Here is a 16,585-nt window from a genome sequence, read left to right as displayed (position 1 = left end):
ATCTGGGTAGTACCGAAATTTGGCTTGTAGGAAGGTCAAAGATGGGTCTGTTTTTAGAATGTTTCTAAAATCCTAAGATATTCTCTGGAGGTTCCATGTGCTCAGACCTCTGTAGGTCACAGACACTCTTCTCACCTGTCCTTCCCTCCACCACCACTTGTCGCGAAGAGATTCCTCCGCTTACTGTCGTTACCACCACAGAGTAGAGGCTGCCCGATTTGAGCGAGTGGAAGCTGTATCTGCTGGTCTCACTGGAGACACTTTCATTTTTGATGACGACGTTTTCATGGATGAGTAAGACTTGGTAGAACTCTACGTCTCCCAAGGCCTGGGTCCAGTTAGTAAATAGACTGCTTGTTGTTCCTTGGTTGGCCACATGCAAGCCAGTCACTTGGGCAGGCACTAAAACAGAGTAAACAGAGAAGAAAAAATAGATAACACTTAGTCACCCTCAGGAAGCATAATAAAAATGAGAAAAAAATGGAGAAAGTCTTGAAAATCCTAAAATATATATATGTGTATTTTTTTCTATAGATTCTCAGCTGTATTTCCTGTGGCATATGGAGAATGATCCCTACAGAGACTCACCATCCTGAAAAAGCTGCTTATATAGGAAATCAAAATTATTTCAGATCCAAGGATAAGATGATGGATGCCTATTAAGTTGGTTTGATTTAAGTTGGTTGAATAAAAGAGGCTATTTTTGAAGACTGCTTAATTAATGTGATTTTATCTGTCCCTATCCCATGAGAGCTCAAAGCCACATCTACAGGAGCTGATGGCTGTTATGGGGTGGTACTGGGACATCCCTTCAACCTGTTGATTAGGTTGTAGTCTAGGAAACTGGTCATTCTTTACTGGCACATTCTCAAGAGGACTATTCTTATTTTACATGAAAATGCTACAATACTATAAATTATATTATTATGTAATAATAACCAACAATAATAATAATGTAGTAATAACATCTACTGACTGCCTACTATGTGCCAATTATGGGCTCTATGCTTTATAGAGGTTATATTATTGGATACTCATTCAAAGCTCTGTAAAGTTGATTTTATTATTCCCTTTACTGAGGAGGAAACCAAAGATCATAAAATGTAAATAACTTAGCCTATATAATAGTGCTCACAAACAGTCATCCTGGGGTCCAAAGACTGATCTGTCTCACCTGTGAGCTTGTGCCCTTTACCTAATTAACAACTACTGTGATTTTTTTAACCTGTACATTAGCAAAACTTTTACACAGATCTTGAAGTTGGCACCTGATCAACAAACGTCTTCTTTGTGCCTCTTCCCGAAATTATGATAATCAAAGGGATTGGAACCCTGGCACAACCCTTCTCAGAAATCATTGACTTTTGGATTAAGATACAAATATGTTCACTAAAATATACTACTGTACATGGACCAGAAGATTCAATTCTAATTCTAATTTCATATGGAAAACAAAGGAATTAATATGCAAAAAGAATTTTGAAAAAGAAGAATAAAGTTGGAGGACTAACATAATCTGATTTCAAGACTTCTAGAAAGCTAGAGTAATGAAGACAGTGTGATATTGGCAAAAAAAAGTATCTATGTAGATTAATGGAATAGAATTGAGGGCTCAGAAATAAACCAACACATATACAGTTGATTTTTTAAAACAGAAATGCAAGGGCAATTCAGTGGAGAAACAAGAGTCTTTTCAACAAATAAGAGCTGGAATTATTTGATGCCCATGTGCAAAGAAATAAACCTTGCCCATATCTCACACATATATAAAAATTAACTCAAAATCAATTATACACTTAAATTTACAAGCTAAACCTATGAAAATTCTGGGAGAAAAATCTTTGTGACCTTGCATTAGACAAAGATTTGTTAGATATGACACTGAAAGCATGATTCGTGAAAGAAAAAAATAGATAAACTGGATGTCAAAATTAAACATTTATGTTCTGCAAGGTACACTAATAAATTAATGAAAAGACTAGCTAGAGGAGGAGATCAAGATAGCAGAGTAAGAGGACATGGAACTCACCTCCCTCCACAAACACATCAAAAACACATCTACATGTGGAGTAATTCTCACTGAAAACTAACTGGAAACTGGCAGAAAGATTCCCGTACAACCAAGGCTGTAAGAAAGATACACAATGGGAAAAAGGGGAAGAAAGGTGATTGGGTCAGGACCTGTGCCACTGGGAGGAGACTCAGAGGAAAAGGGAGATTCCATGGGTGGAACCCACCCTGGGGAGTGAGCAGGTTGACCCATGGACTGAGCATCTCAGTCCTGGGGTCCTACATGAGGAAACAAGGCCCCCTGGCTGGTTGGAGGACTGCTGGGACAAACCAAAGGGCTGGGGAAGCCTGGACTCCACTCATGAAGAGCACATAGGTGCTGACTAGGCCCCGAGGGAGGCAGGGCAGAGAGAGGGCTGCTCTAGTGGCTGCCAGGTGTCCCACAACCCCCAAACCACACACACCAGCCCAAGCTAAGGAAACATTCTGGCCCTGCTCACTCCACACCACATTGTGGCACTGGATCTGGGGCAGCCACGACTGGGGAAAGTACTTAACTGTGGGTGACCTGGAGGAGCTCCGCCTGGGGTGGAGGCTGGGTGGGGTGGCAGCAACCATTGTTGGCACTTACTCAGTGGGAGCCTCAGGCCAATCAGATCTCTGATGGTGGCCACTGCACCACAGCTAACCTCCTGATACACAAAGAGTCCACACGGGTTCCACCTGCCCTGTGGAGCAGTTCAACAATGGGGTGCAGGCAGGGGATGTAGGGAGCAGTGATCAGATTAGAGAAACAAAGGGGACTTGCACCACAGCCTGCATCTGAGCAGAGCCATGGGTACCTACACAGGCAGCGCACTGGACCTCTGTCTGCACACAGGCACTATGTGCTTGGGCACTCCTCTCCTCTGGGGCAAAGGTCCTGGTACTGGGAGAGGGAACACACACTTTGTTCCAGCAGTTTGGGATCACACCCCACCCCTGACAGGGCAATGATGGCCACTGAATAGAGGGGAAGTCCCACCTCATACCTGGCACCAGGTCTAGCCCTTCCATCTCCAGTAGCCCCCAACCAACGTGATAGCTACCAGCTATCACCCTGAAAACAACACTCTGAGGAAAGACATGACTTGCATCCATGCCAAATCCAGCTCTCCCACCAAAGGCAGTGGGCACATGAAGTCTGTGTAGGGATGTTTCCGCATAAGAACGCTCCTTCAAGACCACAATAGGTAACTGTTTCACCTAGATTCGTAGAGGCAGAGAAATTTAAGCAAAATGAAAAAGCAGAGGAACTGGTCTTAATTGAACGAGCAAGAGAACACCCCTGAAAAAATAGTGAAACAGAAGTAAACAATTTACCAGATAAGGAATTCAAAACATAGGTAATAAAAATGTTAACTGAATTAGAGAAAAAAAAGTTACCTGAACAGTGAACATTTTAACAAGGAACTAGAAAATATAAAAAAGATCCAATCAGAAATGAGTAATTCAATAGCTGAAATTAAAAACACACTAGAAGGAATGAATAGCAGACTAAGTGGTACAGAAGGATGCATAAGTGATCTGGAAGATAGATCCAATCAGAACAGCAGAAAGAAAAACAAATTTTAAAAAATGAAAGCAATTTAAGAGATCTCTGGGATAACATCAAGTGTACCAACATTTGCATCAAGAAGAAGAAGAGAGAGAGAAGAGGTTTGAAAATGTACTTGATGAAATTATGGCTGAAAAATTCCCAAACCTGAAGAAGGAAACAGATACACAGATTCAGGAAGCACAGAGGGTCCCAAAAAAGATGAACCCAAATAGACCCATACCAAGACAGGTCATAATTAACATGGCAAAAGTTAAAGAGAGAATTCTAAAAGCAGCAAGAGAAAAACAAAACAGTCATACGTAAGGGAATCCCCATAAGGCTATCAGCTGATTTCTCTACAGAAACTTTGCAGTCCAGAAGGGAGTGGCATGATATATTCCAAGTGCTGACAGGGAAAAACCTGCAACCTAGGATACTCTACCCAGCAAGGTTATCATTTAGAATAGGAGAGATAAAGAACTTTTTAGACATGCAAAAACTAAGAGTTCACCAATACTAAGCCTACTCTAAAAGAAATATTGAAGGGTCTTCTCTAAATGGAAAAGAAGTAAGAATCTATAGGAGAGGGAAAATCCCACTAGAAAAGGCAAATATATAATAAGGATGGAGGATCAAGCACTTAAATAGAGAGTATGTAGATTAAAAGACAAAAAATTGTAAAGGCAACTAGAACTACACTAAACAGTTAAGGGATAAGCGTGAAGATGTAAAATATGGCATCAAAACCACAAAATGTTGGGGAGAGGAGTAGAAAATGTAGGTCTTTTAGAATCTGAACTGAAATAACTACTAGTTTAAAACAAGCAGATATAATTATAGATCAGTATATATGAACCTCATGATAACCACAAATCAAAAACCTACAATAGATAAACAAAAAGTAAAAAGAAAGGAACACAAGCATACTACTAAAGAAAAACATAAAACCACAAGGGAAGAAACAAAAACAAAAAAGAAATGAACACAGAAGAACTACAAAAACAACCAGAAAACAAGTAATAAAAAGGGCAATAAGTATATATGCACCAATAATTAGTTTAAATGTCAATGGACTAAATGCTTTAATAAAAAGACATAGGGTGGCTGATTGGATAAAAAAAACAAGACCCTTCAGTATGCTGTCTACAAGAGACTCACTTCAGGGCTAAAGAAACACAGACTGAAAATGAGAGGTTGGAAAAAGTTATGTCATGCAAATGGAAATGACAAGAAAGCAGAGGTAACATTACTCATATCAGACAAAACTGACTTTAAAAAAGGTTATTAACAAGAGACAAAGAAGGGCATTATTTAATGATAAAAGAACCAGTACAAGAAGACATTAGACTTCTTAACCCAAGATATGCACCCATACAGGAGCACCTAAATATATAAAGCAAATACTAACAGATGTAAAGGGAGAGACTGACAGTAATACATTACTAGGGGATTTTGACATCCTATTTACATCAATGGAAAGATCATCCAGACAGAAAATCAATAGGGCAATAGTGATCTTAAATGACACAATAGACCAGTGGACTTAATATATATCTTTATGACATTATACCCCAAAACAGCAGAATACACATTCTTTTCAGGTGCACATGGAACATTCTCCAGGGGAGATCACATGCTAGGCCACAAAACAATTTTCAACAAATTTAAGAGGATAGAAATGATACCAAGCATTTTTTCTGACCACAATGGTATGAAACTAGAAATCAATTACAGAAAGAAAAATGGGAAAAGAACAAACACATTGAGACTAAACAACATGTTACTAAGAAACCAATGGGCCATCTCCAGACTGTTTTCCACAGTGGCTGCACCAAACTGCATTCCCACCAGCAGTGAAGGAGGGTTCGCTTTTCTCCACAGCCTCTCCAGCAGTTGTCATTTGTGGACTTTTCAATGATGGTTATGCTGTCAGGTGTGAGGTGATACCTCATCGTAGTTTTGATTTGCATTTCTCTGATAATTAGTGATACTGAGCATTTTTTCATGTGCCTATTGATCATTTGCATTTCTTCCTTTGAGAATTGCTTGTTTAAGTCTGCCCATTTTTGGATTCGGTTGTTTGTTTTCTTCTTATTAAGTCGTATGAGCTGCTTATATATTCTGGAGATCAAGCCTTTGTCGGTTTCATTTGCAAAAATTTTCTCCTACTCCGTAGGTTGTCGTTTTGTTTTACTTACGGTTTCCTTTGCTGTGCAGAAGCTTGTAAGTTTCATTAGGTCCCATTTGTTTATTCTTGCTTTTATTTCTATTCTTGCTTTTATTTCTAGAATGGGTAGACTGTTCTAGGAGAACATTTTTGAGATGTATGTCAGATAATGTCTTGCCTATATTTTCTTCTAGGAGGTTTATTGTATCTTGTCTTATGTTTCAGTCTTTGATCCATTTTGAGTTTATTTTTGTGTATGGTGTAAGGGAGTGTTCTAGCTTCACTAATTTACATGCTGCATAGACTTATCATATGACCCAGGAATCCCACTCGTGGGCATATATCCAGAAGGAACCCTACTTCAAAATGACACCTGCACCCCAATGTTCATAGCAGCACTATTTACAATAGCCAAGACATGGAAACAGCCTAAATGTCCATCAATGGATGACTGGATAAAGAAGATGTGGTATATTTATACAATGGAATACTATTCAGCCATAAAAACTGACAACATAACGCCATTTGCAGGAACATGGATGCTCCTGGAGAATGTCATTCTAAGTGAAGTAAGCCAGAAGGAGATACAAAAATACCATATGAGATCGCTCATATGCAGAATCTAAAACAAACAAACAAAACCAAAGACAAAAAACAAAACAAAACACAAACAGACTCATAGACATAGAATACAAACTTGTGATTGCCGGGGGACAAGGGTTGGGAAGGGACTGGGATTTCAAAATGTAGAACAGATAAACAAGACTGTACTGTGTAGCGCAGGGAAATATATACAGGATCTTGGGTAGCTCACAGAGAAAGAGAATGTGACAATGAATGTATGTATGTTCATGTATAACTGAAAAATTGTGCTCTACACTGGAATTTGACACAACATTGCAAAATGACTATAACTCAATAAAAAATGTTTATATAAAAAAAGAAAAGAAAAGAAAAAAAAAAAAAAGAAACCAATGGGCCAATGAAGAAATCAAAGAGGAAATCAGAAAATATCTTGAGACAAATGGAAGTGGAAACACAATCTTCCAAAATCTATAAGATCAGCAAAAGAAGTTCAAAGAAGGAAGTTCACAGTGATACAGGCCTTCCTCAATAAACAAAAAAGGTCTCAAATAAACAGCCTAAACTACCACCTAAAGAAGTTAGAAAAAGAAGAACAAACAAAGCCCCAAGTCAGCAGAAGGAAGGAAATCATAAAGATCAGAGAGGAAATAAAATAGAGATTAAAAAAAATAGAAAAGAGCAATAAAACCAAGAGCTGGTTTTTTGAAAAGTTAACAGAAAGATAAATTTTTAGCCAGGCTCACCAAGAAGAAGAGAAAGGACCCAAATAAGCAAAATGGAAAAAGAAAGAGAAGATACAGAGATACAAAAAACAATAAGAGAATACTAGGAAGAGTTACATAACAACAAACTGGAAAACCTAGAAGAAATGGATAAATTTCTAGAAACATACAACCCACCAAGACTGAATCAAAAAGAAACAGACAATTTGAACACATTGTTCTCTAGTAGTGAAATTGAATTTATAATAATAAAAAAAAAAAAAAAAACTCCCAGAAAACCAAAGTCTAGGACCAGACGGCTTGACAGGGGAATTCTACTAAACATATAAAGAAGAGCTGATACCCATCCTTCTCAAGCTTTTCCAAAAAAACTGAAGAGGACAGAACACTCCTAAATTCATTCTTTGAGGCTACGGTTACCCTAATACCAAAACTAGATAAAGACACTACAAAGTTAGAAATTATAGTCCAGTATCTTTGATGATTATAGATGCAAAAATCCTCAACAAAATATTAGCAACCTGAACCCAACAATACATAAAAAGGATCATAAACTATGATCAAGCTGAATTTATTCCAGGGACAGAAGGATGGTTCAACATTCGCACATCAATCACTGTGATACACCACATTAACAAAAGGAAGGATACAAAGCACATGATCATCTCAATTGGATGCAGAAAAAGCATCTGACAACATCCATTCATGATAAAAACTCATCAAAGTTAATATAGAGGGAACATATCTCAGCATAATAAAGGTCATATATGACAAATCCACAGCAAGTATCATATTCAGTGGTGAAAAGCTGAAAGTCTTTTCTCTAAATTCAGGAACAAGATAAAGATGACAACTCTCACCACTTCTATTTAACATAGTATTGGAAGTCCTAAGCATAGCCATCAGACAAGAAAAAGAAACAGAAGGCATTCAAATTGAGTGGAAAGAAGTGAAACTGTTACTATTTGCAGATGACATGATATTTTACACAAAAACCCCTAAAGTCTCCACCCTAAAACTATTAGAATAAATGTATTCAGCAAAGTTGCAGGATATAGGATTAATATACAGAAATCTGTTGCTTTTCTATAGACTTATAATGAACTATTAGAAAAAACAATTCTGCTTAAAGTCACATCAAAAAGAATAAAATACCTAAAAACAAACTTAACCAAAGAGATGAAAGACCTGTACTCTGAAAACTATAATACACTGATGAAGGAAACTGAAAGATGATACAAAGAAATGGAAAGATACCCCATGCTGTTGAATTGGGAGAATTTATATCATTAAAATGGCCATATTATCCAAAGTAATCTAGAGATTTAATGCAGCCCCTATCAAAATATCCAAGATATTTTTCACAGAACTAGAACACATAATCCTAAAATTCAAATGGAATTACAAAAGACCCCAAATTGTCAAAGCAATCTTGAGAAAAAAGAACAAAGCTGGATGTATCATGCTCCAGACTTCAGATTATACTACAAAACTACAGTAATCAAAATAGCATGATATTGGCACAAAAACAGACACATAGATTAGCAGAGCAGAACACAAAGCCCAGAAATAAACCCACACACCCATGGTCAATTAATCTACAACAAAAGAGGTAAGACTATATATAATGGAGAAAGGACAGTCTCGTCAACCTGGTACTGGAAAAACTGGAAAGCTACATGTACAACAATGAGATTAGAACAGTTCCTCATACCGAATAAAAAAAAAATAAAATCAAAATTTATTACAGACCTAAGTGTAAGACTGGATATCATAGAACTCCTAGAAGAGAATATAGGCAGAACACTCTTCGACATAAATCATAGCAATTAATTTTTGGATTTGTCTCCTAATGCAAAAGAAATAAAAGCAAAAACAAACAAATGAGACCTTATTAAACTTTAAAGCTTGTGCACAGCAAAGGAAATCACTGACAAAACTTTAAGACAAACTACAGAATGGGAGAAAATATTTGCCAACGATACGACTGACAAGGAGGAAATATTCAAAATATATAAACAGTCCATACAGCTCAGTATCAAAAAAACAAACCACTCTATCACAAAAAATGGGCAGGAGACCGGAATAGACATTTTCCCAAAGAAGACATTCAGGTGGCTAATGGGCACATGAAAAGATGCTCAATATCACTAACCATCAGGGAAATGCAAATCAAAACCACAACGAGATCTCACCTCACACCTGTCAGAAAGGCTATCGTCAAAAAACCTACAAATAACAAATGTTGGAGAGGATGTGAAGAAAAGAGAACCTTTATTTACTGCTAGTGGGAACATAAATTGGTGCAGCCACTATGAAAAACAGGATGGAGATTCCTCAAAAAACTTAAAACAAAACTGCCATATGATCCAGCAATTCCACTCCTGGTTCTATGCCTGGAAAAAAACAAAAACACTCATTTGAAAAGATACATGCGGCTCCATGTTCACGGCAGCACTGTTTACAATAGCCAAGACATGGAAGCAACCCAAGTGCTCATCAACAGACAAATGGATAAAGAAGTTGTGGCATAGTCACACAGTGGAATGTTAAGCCACATAAAAGAATGAAATTCTGCCATTTGCAGCAATGTGGATGGACCCAGAGAATGTTAGGCTTAGTGAAATAAGTCAGACAGAGGAAAACAAATACTGTATGATATCACTTATATGTGGAATCCAAAAACTACAAGTGAATGTGTAAGTAAAACAGAAACAGACTCAGAGAGAATAAAAACAAACTAGTGATTACCAAAGTGGGGGTGGGGCGGATGGGGGAAGAGCAAACTAGAGGTATGGGATTAAAAGATACAAACTACTACATATAAAATAGATAAGCAACAGGGACATATTGTACAGCACAGGGAATTATAGCCATTATCTTATAGTAACTTTTAATGGAAAAATATTCTGTAAAAATACTGAATCACAATGCTGTACACCTGAAACTAACATAATATTGTAAATCAACTAGACTTCAATCATTTTAAAAAGGCAAGCCACAGACTGGGAGTTAACATTTCAACACACATTTCTGACAAAGGACTTATTCTGGAATAAAGAATTCTCAAAATTTAATGATAAGAAACAAACAACCCTATTAAAAATAGACAAAGTATTTGAAAATACATTCTTCCTCAAAGAAGATAAATGGATGGTAATTAAGTATATGAAAAGAGGCTTGAAACTATTAGTCATTAAGAAAAGGCAAATTAAAATCACATGAGATACCTCTACGCATTTATTAGAATGGCTAAAATTAAAAACAAACAAACCGAAAATATCAAGAGCTGCTGAGAATATGGAGGGACTGGAAATCTCACACATCGCCGGTGGGAATGTAAAATTTCACAACCCCTTTGGAAAACAGTTTAGTAGTTTCTTACAAAGTTAAACAGACACTTACCATATGACAATGCAATATGAGTGGTGGGAGCAATGAACGTGGTCTTAAGCCTAAAACAATGCCTTGGACTTTCATTGCTGGCACATACCATGAAAATCCCTCCAGTAAACACAACTGCACGTGTTGGATAAAACATAAAAATGTAAATGCATGAATGAGTTGTCAAGAATGTAAGGAATTCTCAGAGACCCACAAGAAAGTGATAGGTCACTGGATCACTGAAGCTGACTTTCATCGTGAAGGCATCTTTCAAACATAAATTTAAGCTTTGATTTTATAGTTTTGCAGGGTCTACCAGTTGGACTTTTCCAGGCTGAGGAATATCATAGGTGACTCTATGTAGTACTGGATCCTGAAAGGTTACAGTCTAAGTATAAGTGAAATAAATATTTCCTCTCTACTCCCCCATATCACTGCAGCTTCCTTAGTACTGGGTAGAGAAGAAAAAATTTCCACTGAGAATTCATAACCTCAAGACAGCTCCAGTGAGTTTGCAGCCCAAATTCATAAAACCTGTGTGGTCAAAAAAACCTCAAGTTGACGATTTAGACTAAAATAGGTCTGGGTTGATAGTAGTCCTATGCATCTGAAAGAATCAAATGAAAAGAAAATTCTTTCTGAAACCCACTTTCAAAAAATATCTCAAAGAATTCCAAGGTATGGGAGTTTACAGTAAAACATCACAAACATTTAAGGAAGTAAAGCACCATGAGCAAAAGGCAGAAAACTCAACGAACAACAGGACTAAACTCCTGATGACTTCAGATATTACGGTGATCAGACATAGAATGTAAAATACAAATCATTATATCCTTATAGCAGTAAAGGAGGAGAATGGAAATCTGACTAAAAAGTAACAGAATCCAAAACAGATTTGGAAGAGAACCAAAGAAAACGTTTAAAAGTCAAGAACATAGCAATTCAATTTTAAAACTCAATGAGTGGATTTAAAAATAGATTAGACAGAAGTAAAGAAATAATTAATGAATGAAAACTAAGAGCTGAGGAAATTATCCAGACTATAGCCCAGAGAGCAAATACATGGAAAATACAAAAAAAAAAAAAAAAACCCACAGATTATATATATATATATACACACCCAATATACAACAAGCACTTAATGAATTTATAAGTTGAATGTTAGACAATTCAGCAGACAGGATACTTTCAAAGCCTAAAGTTTATAAAAAATATTACCTGTTCTTCCTTTTGTTGAAGATGAATTTTTCAAGTCTCCGCTAATGCTGGTGACTGTAGCTATGTATTTTCGCCCAGGCACCAGGTTAGTAAAAGTGAATTCTTTGGCATCCTTGGGGAGCGACTTGTGGATAAATATGAGGTCTCTGTCGCCTAGCGAGGTGATGTATTTCTCCCATTCTGCTGCAGGGCTCTGCCACATGACGCTCAGCGAGGTCTCATTGGCGTGTTTGACACGAAGATGGAGGACAGCCAGGGGGACTGAGAAAAAAGCAATGGACATTTGGGTCACTGATTAACTCAGATACACTCAAGTATTCCTTAGAGATCTGATCTCTCCCATCCACAGGAGAGTTGTAATTTAGCATTTCTTTTCTGCATGCTTATGAGCACTTAGGAAAAAAAGCTAATCACAAAAAAAAAAAACTTTGTTCGTGTGACATAACCAGAAATAAGGAGTCAAAAAAATACTTTCTGGGGTCATTTATTTTTGATCATCATCCAGTGCGTATTAATATTTGGAAAATGAAGAGGTGATTGGAACGCACAGCTGGCAAGCTAAAGGCGTGTCCTGGTCCTTTTCTTTGTTATTCTTCTAAGCAGAACATTGAGTCAAAGTAGACATTTCCTTATTATCAGGCAAGACTAAGAGAGAATATATTTGAATTTCACTCCAAGAATGGAGTATGCCCTACCATAGGGATTTTTCATAGAAATGTTGAGTTTAGCAGGTCAACTCTCTTATTTGAAAGTTGAGAAAACAGACTCAGAGAAGTTGTGACTTGCCGAAGGAATCACAGTAGAGTGGTGGCAGCAAGAACACCAAAACCCACATCTCAGTAGCTTTCTTCTCCTCTGCCCTAAAATCTGACTATATCCCTCTCCATTTTAACATCCCTTCCTTGGTCCCTGAAATCCCCCCATCAGTCAACACTGGGTCCAGGCAGTGGTTCTCTAACCCTGATCACCAGCGACAGGTTATCAACTATTTACTTTTGTGGGGAAGAAGCTCTCAGGTTGTTTTTTTCCCATTCTTTTGGTGTTAAAAAGGTCTCTCCCCCTCCCTTTTTAAAAAAAAAAAAAAAATAATGGACTTACTAGTGGAAGTGATTTCTAATGTTCTAATTTGACAAAAATCAAACATTACCAACTTACTTCAGTCTGCAAGTCTATAATCTCTCAAATTCAGGGAACACTGTGGGTATGACAGGTTACCTGGGTTACTTAGAAGGATCAAAGTAAGGTTCCATCAGTCATTAACACCTCGATATTTGCTTACCTGTCCTGCCCTGGCAACGCTTAGAATTCTTCAGATTTCCGCTCACAACAGTGACTTCTACCTCATACTGTCTTCCCGGTATGAGCCCCACGTCATCTATGACATAGTGTGTTTCCTCCTTTCCCACGGTGATGTTGAGCAGCGTTAAAGAATCGTTCAAGAGCAGGATACGATACCACTCCCAGTCTCCAGCAGGGGGCGACCAGCTCACTACCAGGGACCTCGTAGAACCACTGCTGTTGGCCTCCAGGTCCCCAACTGCTTCTGGAACTAAATGGTGAAATGATGTCAAAAGGAGATACTAAAAACCGAAAGCAAGGATACTCATTTCCTTTTCATGGGCAACAGGAGATGAGAGACCTAATATCTGCAATTCAAATCATTTCTATCCCTTCCTGATGTCTGTGAATTGTAAATGAGTATTTTGGAAACATTTTCACATTCAAGAAATGTACGCTAAAATCATTTTAGTAATACATCAGTAATGCAATCTTCTGTAACACAGTTAATAACCTGGTGATACGAACACTGTGTTTTATTGATTATACACCAGCGCCAGAGACAGCAATGATGATGCTTCTAACGATGGTGACATTGATGGATGTGGCATCTTTTGGAAGAAACCCTGGATGCTGTGGTCACAAAACATTCCTCTCGCTCTTTTCCAACTGAAAAGATTAATCTTCTTGCAATATAGCTCTGATCTTATTATTCCTTTGCTCAAAAACTTTCAAGGTCTCTCCATTAACTATAAAATAAAACCTCAAGCCCGTGGTGTGGCATTTGTAGCCGCCCCACATCAGACCCCGTATCCTTCCAGTCCTCACTCTGGCTGGGCCCTGCAGCCACCTCCCCTCCTTCCTCACTCTTGAATGCTGGTCTCCAGTGTTACGTTCTGTAGCCTGTGAGTCTCCGGGCTCTCCTGCCTCAGTGCCTTTGTTTGTATTATGCCTTCCACTTCAAATGCCCTTTCCTTTTTCCCCTCTTAACTTGCTAAGAGCTTCACATTTTCAAAGTCTGAGTGAAAGGCCATTTCCTCCAAGAAGTCTTTACCGATCTTCTGAAAGAGAGCTTGGTTCTCTTTTCTTTCTGGTCAATTATAAGCCTCTTCCTTGGGGTCTCCAATAGCACAGACAATGGACTCCGGGATCGGACCGCCTGGTTGAAACCCCAGCACTTACTGGCTGGATGACTGTGGACGAGTTATCTGCTCTCTCTGAGTTATCTATAAAACGGTGGTAATAGCAGGACCTCGCTCATGTTTTTACCGTGAGAACAAAATGAAACGATGGTATAAAGGGTTGTGCCAGTGCCTGATCCGTGGAAATAACAATACAATGACCGTTATCCAGACGCACTGCTTGTTCTGTGTGTGTGTGTGTGTTCTACATTTGTGTGATTAGCATGTAACTTCCTTAAAAGCAGGGATCTGCAAAGTAAATATTTCAGGATTTGTGGGCCACATATGGCTTCTGTCATGTTTTTCTTTTGTTTTCTTTCTTTAAAAAAAAAAACTCTCTGAAAATATAAAAACCACCCTTAGCTTGGGGTTCTACAAAAAAAAAGAGGTCACAGGCCATATTTGGCTGAAGGGTATAGTTTGTTGAACCCTGACATCTTAACAACTCTCAAAGCTCATAATACAGTAATTTCTACATGGAAGGCACTGAATAAATGTTTGGTGACATTAATTAATAAAATAATTAATAGGAAACATGGTAAGTGTTAACTGGCCCTCATTATAAGAGTTGACCAGAAATGTTTCATTTGTTGGTATCAATGCGGATTCGTTTCTGCTACTTAAGTGGTGTGATGTGAAAAAGCACAAGACAGAGTGAGTTACACAGATCATTCAGGAATCAATCCAAATACGTTTGCATAAATAAATCAGATGAATGCAATTAACCCTCTGCTTGACTCTCTACATGGGGCCCTGGCCCACAGGCATCCTCAGTCATGCAGACCATGCTTCTCAGGTTGGGAAAGGAATTTTCCTTCTAACCTATTTTGTTCTGTCTTAAGGTGGATCAGAGAGTGATTTGAGCAAGTAAGGAATTTCTGGAGCCCTAGACTCACCTGTTCTGCCCACCGCCACCTTGGGAGCAGACAGTTCACCAGAGACACAGCTGATGGTGACATGATAAAGTCGCCCAGGGGTTAAGTCATTAAACTGAGTTTCAGTAATCTGGGGTGCTAACAGTCTGGATTCTTGGATGGCCCCTTGGTGAGATAGGGTAACGTTGTAGGAATCCACATTTCCAGAAGGTCTTTGCCACTTGGCTTTCAGAGAGGTCAAAGAGCCACCATTTGTCACCTTCAAATTTGAGACTTCCATGGGGGCTAGTTAGGAAGAAAGGGAAAGAGATTTTAACTCAGGATATCGCACCGGTCTTATGGCCAAATTTTGACCTGTGTTTTAATCCCTGCTCTGAAGAAAACAATGACTTCATGAACTAAAAGAAATATTACTGCAAAACCAAAGAGAGGCTGTCTAGCAAGTGGACAGGGCACAACCACAGTAGTCAGGACCCTAGATTCTGGCTCAAGCTTGGCCACTGGTTGGCTGGGCAACCCTGAGCCGCTCTTATCTTACTAAGCCTAAGGGTCTTTATTGGCTAATGATGACTTGGTCAAAAAAACTTACAATCGCCTTTTTCAATTCTAAAAATCTTTTAAGCGGAATCCTCAAAGAAGTCTATCATCTGCCTAATTTCTTCCCATCTTCATGTATTCAATAACAACAAGTACATGAGAAATAAGATTGGTTGATTGATTGGCCAGCATCATCAAATTTTGTGTGCTAAAAATATTTTATTTTTCATATTGAATCATGATAAAGTTCCAGCTTAATCCTTGCCTCATTATTTCATCAAAGAAAAATGATTACAAAGGAGAGACACTTTGGTGATATTTTTTTCTACCTCTGGCCTATGCTATAATTTGGGGCCTCACTAATGGTGTAATATAAATTAACAATGTTTCATTAAACTTACTTGTCCTGGCTGGTTTCCATCTGTAGTTTTGCAGCCCTGCCGCCTCAGTAACAATGGTGACATTATAGAGGTGACCAGGTGTCAGTCCATGAAAGGTGTAGGAAGTAGCGTATTTGTCCACGGCATTACTATGAACTAGAATCCTTTTATCCATTAGCATCAGCTGGTATCTTTCCACATTCCCAGAGCCACGTGACCAGGAAATCAGGAGAGAATCAGTTTTCGGTGAAATACTAATATCTTTTACTGGGGACGGCACTAGCGGGAAAAAATGCAATTTCCAAAGTGTCATTCACAGTTTCCTTACAGAAGATACAGACACATTTAATCTGAAATCACACATTCACTTAACAGGTATTAAGGTAGCTTTTGCCAATGAAGCATGGTGTGGCATAGCAGTAAAGGGAAACAAAAAAGGGAAGAACCACAGACGATGAAAAATGGAAAGAAAGCAATAAAACAGGAGAGAAAATGATGGGAGAGTGAACACTAAGACAGTACATTATGGAAGGAAGTGGTAACGCGTCCCTGGTATCGGGAGGCGTGGGTGAAAGCAAAGGCTTGTTCCAAACATAGGGATGTTTAGGAAACGTGACTTGATGTTATGAGAAGACTATACAGGCAAGAAAAACATTAAAAAAGTAAGTT

The 16,585-nt window shown here is 38.3% G+C and overlaps 1 protein-coding gene across 2 annotated transcripts in view; it reads right to left on the bottom strand.

Moving 5' to 3' along the window:
- Nucleotides 1-16,585, bottom strand: part of PTPRB (protein tyrosine phosphatase receptor type B) — a 111,802-nt gene that overhangs the window by 50,756 nt on the left and 44,461 nt on the right. For both annotated transcript variants that reach the window (XM_074375403.1, XM_074375404.1), the window contains 5 exons: nt 15,938-16,195; nt 15,021-15,284; nt 12,945-13,214; nt 11,666-11,926; nt 136-402 (listed from right to left, as the gene is read on the bottom strand). In XM_074375403.1, the coding sequence (XP_074231504.1) occupies nt 136-402; nt 11,666-11,926; nt 12,945-13,214; nt 15,021-15,284; nt 15,938-16,195 (1,320 nt within the window). The remainder of the gene's footprint in view (nt 1-135; nt 403-11,665; nt 11,927-12,944; nt 13,215-15,020; nt 15,285-15,937; nt 16,196-16,585) is intronic.

Source organism: Camelus bactrianus, chromosome 12, assembly GCF_048773025.1.
Source record: "Camelus bactrianus isolate YW-2024 breed Bactrian camel chromosome 12, ASM4877302v1, whole genome shotgun sequence".
Taxonomy (NCBI): Eukaryota; Metazoa; Chordata; class Mammalia; order Artiodactyla; family Camelidae; genus Camelus; species Camelus bactrianus.
This window is presented reverse-complemented; position numbering and strand designations above follow the sequence as displayed.